This window comes from Octodon degus, unplaced genomic scaffold (assembly GCF_000260255.1).
Source record: "Octodon degus isolate 3935 unplaced genomic scaffold, OctDeg1.0 scaffold00068, whole genome shotgun sequence".
Classification (NCBI taxonomy): Eukaryota; Metazoa; Chordata; class Mammalia; order Rodentia; family Octodontidae; genus Octodon; species Octodon degus.
The window spans coordinates 2,865,584-2,872,141 of NW_004524644.1; the positions used below are offsets into that span (position 1 = coordinate 2,865,584).

General features: G+C 36.5%; 1 protein-coding gene across 2 annotated transcripts in view; it reads left to right on the top strand.

Moving 5' to 3' along the window:
* The window catches only part of Nampt (nicotinamide phosphoribosyltransferase), a 32,016-nt gene extending 25,458 nt beyond the window's left edge, over positions 1–6,558 (top strand). Inside the window, exons 9-11 of one of the 2 annotated variants that reach the window (XM_004634990.1) lie at positions 2,941–3,081; positions 4,405–4,539; positions 6,176–6,558. In XM_004634990.1, the coding sequence (XP_004635047.1) occupies positions 2,941–3,081; positions 4,405–4,539; positions 6,176–6,286 (387 nt within the window). In that variant the 3' untranslated portion in view covers positions 6,287–6,558. Of the gene's footprint in view, positions 1–2,940; positions 3,082–3,193; positions 3,299–4,404; positions 4,540–6,175 lie in introns of those variants that run through there. The other variant, XM_023719512.1, reaches the window with a different exon arrangement.

Sequence of the window (6,558 nt, forward strand, 5' to 3'; positions counted from 1 at the left end):
CCTTCCGAACTGCTGACACCACCATGCCCTACAAAAATGAAGAATCTTAAGAAATCTCAGCTAGCACATTTGATTCCTGTTGCCCTCTTCACTCAGCTGAACAGACAGTACTTGCCTTGGCACCATGAAGAACCATTGCCCATACCCCAGTTGGCAGGGACTCACACATCCTTCTCTCCCAGAAGAACAGGCAGAGTTCTGTGCCCATCAGAGTTCTGTGCCTGCCTCCTTGGGTTAGGCAGTCAGGTGTGTGAACCTCTAAAACCCAGAGATCTCGGCTTTCCCTTCTGTTCTTTCTCCCCCCACCCCTTGCTTTTAAAGTAAAGTTTGAGAATTTATGCACATTTTTAAAGTTAGAAATCAGCTTAAAAAAAACTTTGCCTTTTTATACTTTTAAACACATAAACAGAATGAACACTGAAACTCATACTGTTCAGCATTGAAGAACCTTAAAGTAGAACAGTCAGAATTGAATAGTGTTGTGTTAATGCAAATGTACTTATGGGATATCTGAAGAATATCTTGAAGAAACTAGTTCTGTTAATTTAACCCAGAGGCTAGAACTTGATTTCTTCATACTGGAAATCAGTACATATGGGGGGGGGGGTTTCTTAATTTTTCAATCATTTATTTATTTACTTATATGGTATGGGGTCTCACTGCACAGCTCAGACTCCTATTGATCCTCCTGTCTCAGCCTCCCCAGCACTGGGATTACCAGCTTGCACTGCCATGTCCAGTGTCCGTGGCTGACATGGCCTGTGGTACTGGGTATTGAACTCAGGACCTTGCACTTGCCAAGCAGGCGCTTCGACAGCCGAGCAATCTCCCTAGCCCCAATATGTATTTTTAGAAGCAGAATTCACCTAGTAGTTTTGCTTTGTACATTTGCTAAATTAGATACCTTGATTTTTGACAAACTGAAAAATCTGATTTATGTGATGCAACTGTGCTCTCACTTTGACTCTGTCAGCCTCACTGTTAGACTTCGTTATTCACCCCTCAAGGTATACAGTGGAACCTCATTGTCCATTTCTGTGTTCTGTTGTATATACCAAAATGAATCTGTTCATTTAGGAAAGGAGAAAAAAAATACTTTTTGTATTTGACAAAATTCAAAGTGTCTGTGTTTCTGATGGGGCTCAGTGTCTGTGAGTGTCACTAAAACGTCTCCATTGGAATGGTTCACTAATAACATCAATACTGGATTCTCAGTGTTAGGAAGACGAAGATTTCTTTGAATTCCAAAATATTTTAAATATCTTCTTCCCAGGCTTAATCATATTTTAATATTATATGCATAGGTCAAGTTTTTCTTTCTTCTAGCTAGCCTACATTGTTTTCCTGAAACCTTTTTTTCTACATTTCTTGGAAGTTTCCCCTAAGTATCACAACTTCGGTCCAGAGACTTGGTAGAAGACATTGGTTTTATGTATATCTTTTTAGATAGATAGATAGATAGATAGATAGATAGATAGATAGATAGATAAAATATATTGCAAAAGTACCACTTGCACATGGTAACAAGATTCCAATGAAAGTTTGTTAAAAGAAAAATTGAATTCTAATGTTATAATAGGGCTCCTCAGATATTTAGGGTATAAGATACAAAAATACTCATGAGAATAGTACCTGAGAATGATATTTTGTCAGTTCATGTCTAATCAGATTCCCTTCTGTTTATGTAAATGTTGTTGAGTGATAATTTTTCCCTAGTTAGAATTACCCATTTCCCTAGTTAGAAGTGGCTAAAAGTTCACTTTAGCCACAAGCTGTCTCTCATAACTTTTAGTGAAGAAATCTGGCTGGAATTCAGCAAAACATTAGTGTGTGTCATTATACTGGTGTCATTCCCTCATTACGGTTGCTTCTGAAGCATATCTAAAATCAGGTGACAGGTCTAAACCTATTTTCTCTCAAGTTTACTCAAGTCGTTTTATTCTGTGTTTCCCTTTCTTTTCCTCCCTTTATCTAATATACTCTTTTGCAGTTTTTCATATATTGAAATTCATTTTGTTCAGTCATCTCGGTAAAAAATCTGTATTCAGATGCCTTGGGTTCAGTCACAGTAGTAAGACTTTTGAGGCTGAATTTGTATACAACCTAAACTTTAGGAATTACTTCAAAATAAATGGAATGTGTTTCTATATTGATTTTTCTACTTAAAAGAAGATAAGTTTTAGTATAAGAAAGAAGAATTAGAATTTTAAAATGCAGTTGGATTGTTTAGTGTGGGTATATCTCTTGAAAGAATTATATTAATCAGCAGAAACTTATATCATACAAATCTCGGTAGCAGGCTAGATCATCATTCTCCCAAAAATAGCCTATGATAAATCTCCTAGAGCGTCTAACCATAATCTTGTTTATGACACTGTCACACCAGTCAGAGTAAAATGTTTCTACCAATATCACAACTGTTTATATAGAAAAAAAGATTGTATTTTCTTTCGACACTAATAATCATTGACCTCCATGTCCATCCCCAGTAGTGTGGAGTGTGGCCTGACACATGGTGTATGCTGTGTTGTTCTGTACTAGTCGTGCCTAGAGTCCAGTGACGGTCCCAATGCATTTGGTGCTGGCATCTGGGCAATAAGGAGGTAGAAGAGAGAAATTGATTCAAGTCACCTTAGATATTTATAGGCAAGTTCCTCCTTCCCCAGACTCGGCCATAGTGATGACAACAACACAAATTCAGGAAATATGTATGAATTCCCATCCTTCCACACATGTCCATTTTGATGCTTTTTGGGGGACGAATAGGTCTTTTAAAAGAGTATGTGAAATATAATGCTGTAGGCCTTACACATCTTATTATTGACTATTAATAGAACAGCTCCAGGATGCTTCATTTGTTAATGTTTTCCTTTGAAATTAACCTTTATCCTCTTCCATATTACATAGGTTTTGTTTATCTGTTTTGCTTCAATCCTCTAGATTGTAGAAGGCATGAAACAAAAAAGGTGGAGTATTGAAAATGTTTCCTTCGGTTCTGGTGGAGCTTTGCTACAGAAGTTAACCAGAGATCTCCTGAATTGTTCCTTCAAGTGTAGCTATGTTGTCACCAATGGCCTTGGGGTATGTGCTTCAACTTTTGCTCCTGCATTAGCACCCTAATTCTGTGTCTAGGTAACTCACTAAAGCAATAGGCAAAGGATAATAGCGTCTTGGACTATCAATGTGTTTTCAGGTACTGGTGACCTTGACTTGGAAGCATGGAAAGAAAAATGCTAATTAATAACATGATGAAGGGGGAAAAGAGACTTGGAAAACAGAAAAATAATGAAATGAAAGATTATTTAAGAGACACTTTAGGTCAGTCATTTGTCACTGCTTTAGATTTGAGTGGGAATGTCAGCTAACCTAGCTTTCCTGTGTCAAAGATAAGCAAGTATAACCACTTTTAGGGAAGTAGAATGTTAATTCTGAGTGTGACAGCATAGTCATGTTTAGTAGCATAGCACAGCTGAGCAGCTGAACAACAGTCCCCCACCCTAGTCTTCACAGTGCCCCTACCCCAGTACTGGTACTAAAACCTGGGTCATTTTGCTGAGTTATAGCCCCAGCCCTTTGCTTCTGGTTTTTTATCTCAAAACAAAATCACTAAGTTGCCCAGGTTGGGCTTGCACTTGAGGTCTTTCTGCTTCAGCCTCCCATTGTGCTAGGATTATAATGTGAACTGCAGCACCCAGTTCTTTCGTGGTCTCTTGAAGGTGCAAAGTCTGTAAACAGTGAGTAGAGATGCTAAGAACTCTGAAGAAGACCTGAGTTATTTCTCTGGGAGCTTCCAGGCCTGGCTCATTTGTTACTTCTCATTCCTCTGTCAGTGCTAGCTGTTTCTATTGTGTTTTCTCTCCTACCTCAACCTTATGATCCTGAAAAGCCCTGTTTTGTTCAGGTTCTCTAAAGTCTTTTTCTTCCACAATACCTAGATAACAGTAAAAAGTTATGAAAATAGAAAGGTTACAAAATAAAATCTCTACCGTAGTCATATCCATCTTTTGTTTTTTGCAACAGCATGTATGTACTATACTTAGTATCTATTTAAAGACATTTTATAACATGGTAAAGATCACATGTTAAAATTTCAAAGATGTCTTGCAAGTGGACTACTAAGTGTAGTAAGAAAGGATACCTAGCATTTGAGCTCTTTGCATCCTCTTTTTCATAACTGCTTTTCAAAACAGGCTAAAGAGTTACATTTCTGAAAGCCACGCATAGGTTTGTTCCCTTAGACCTGTAAAGAACCTTAGAAGTTATATACAAGTTATGTGTGTGTATATATACCTGTATGTATATTTATATGTAACTACACATAAATATGTATGTGCTTTTTTCATAAGTTAGTGATGAAAATTTCTTGATTAATACTCTTTTTCTCTTTTTTAATCTGAATTTCAGATTAATGTCTTCAAAGACCCAGTTGCTGATCCTAACAAAAGATCCAAAAAGGGCCGGTTATCATTACATAGGACACCAGCGGGGAATTTTGTTACACTTGAGGAAGGAAAAGGAGATCTTGAAGAATATGGTCAGGTGTGTATCTGTACTGATCGGTTTTTGTGATAGTTGATTATTGGCTCTCCAAATTAAAAAAATGAGGCTTGTTTACTGTATGTTTTAAATTGTATTTTTAAATCACTTGCAGAATAATTTTATAACATTGAGGTAATATCTTAGTAGTATTGAATTCAACTGGTTTTCTTTAGTCACATTAGGGTTTTTTTATTTTTTTGTAGTTGAAGCTGGCCTTGAATTCACTGTGTAGTCCAGGCTGGTCTCAAAGTCACTGTCATCCTCCTGCCTCAGTCTCCCAGGTGCTAGGATTACAGTTGTATGCCACCATACCTGGGCTAGTCTCCTTAGATTCTTATAACATCTCCAAGAGCTAAAAAAAGGCAAATTATATTAGTGTAAAAATGAAAAGACAGGATGAATTGCTTTAGAGTACATGACTAATAGTAATACCTTAACAGACTTTTCTGAGAATGTGAATGCTTAAGGGTAGTTTCCTATAAAAATAACTTTTCCAATCATGTGACTTACAAACCAGAAAGTTTATAATTTTTGAATACACACGAAAAAACTAAAACATTATGTGGACCACTTTGGCACTCTGCATTTTTTGTTTTCAATTCAGTTGATTTGAATCAGAAAACTAGGTAAGGGATCTAATTTTACATGTTTGATTTTCAAATTTATTTTCATTAAAGGTAAAAATTATTTCATTAATTTTAGCTCAAAATCAAAAATATACTAAAAGCAACCTGTTGTAAGCAGTAAATTTGGCATAACATAAAGAATTATTATAAGATATTCATGTATTTGTCTAAGGTGCTAGTCACAAGAGACTCGGTAAAAGCAAGAACATGGGCATGTGAGCAAAGCACTAGAACATCTGCGGTAGCAGTCTCTGTATAAGCCTGTAGACCTTCAGATTAAAGAATAGGAGCCGGCAGTCCCTGATAGGTTACATTTAAATTTATGGGAAAGAAATGCCACAACTAATTTAAAGCAGTTCAGTGGCAGAGATTCTAGATAATGTTGTATGTACTGTAAAAATAGATGGAACGCTAAAATTATTTCGGTAGAATTTTTTTAAGGAAACTGCAGGCAGCTAACTGCTTAGTAAAACAGAAGTGGCTTTACCATATCCAACATGAATTTAGTCCTTATTTTCTATGTGGTCACCTTTATCGGATGGAGTATATTACATTTACCAGTAATGACTTTGAAGAATAGAGTCCTTAACTCAGTCTCAGTGCATGAAATCGAGATCACTACCTGCGTTTACTTGAGGTTTGGTTTTTGTTTGGTGTTGTTTTTAGGTTAAAAATTTAGTGACTAGCAAATTCATTAAACTTGTAAATTGACAGGTTTAATCAGTTTTGAGTCTGTTGGAATTGGCAGAGCTTGTTTTACTGTGCTGTCAGTGTTTACAGTGATAGTCTCAATTCTCCCAGGCAGCCAAGCATGTAAGTCAAAAGAAAATTGGTTAAGTTCATTTTTTAAGGAAGTTGGCGTAAGAGTGTAATACTGTAACAATGTTGGAATATTGTTAAGTTGAACACCATCACCATGTCTGTATTGCCTGGGTAGGTGAATTCATTAAAACGCAACTTACGTTCTTAGTTTGATGATCTCTTTAATCATTAAATTTACATTTTTGCAGGATCTTCTCCATACTGTCTTCAAGAATGGGAAGGTGACAAAAAGCTATTCATTTGATGAAGTAAGAAAGAATGCACAGCTGAACATAGAACTGGAAGCCGCACCCCATTAGGCTCTGTCCTATGGCAGGGTGCATGCGCACATGAGCACCCGTGTGAGAGTATGTGGAACATAATGTTTATTGTACAGCTGTGTGGGGTTTCTTTGTGTCTTATGATACATTACAGCCAAATTATTTGTTGGTTTATGGACATAACTGCCCTTTTTTTCTTTCATTTTCAGTATTTAGGTGATCTCAAATTAGGCAACACACATAACCATTGTGAAAGATTAATGCTAAAGTAAGCTTTTTAGGGCCCTTTGCCAATAGATAGTAACTCAATC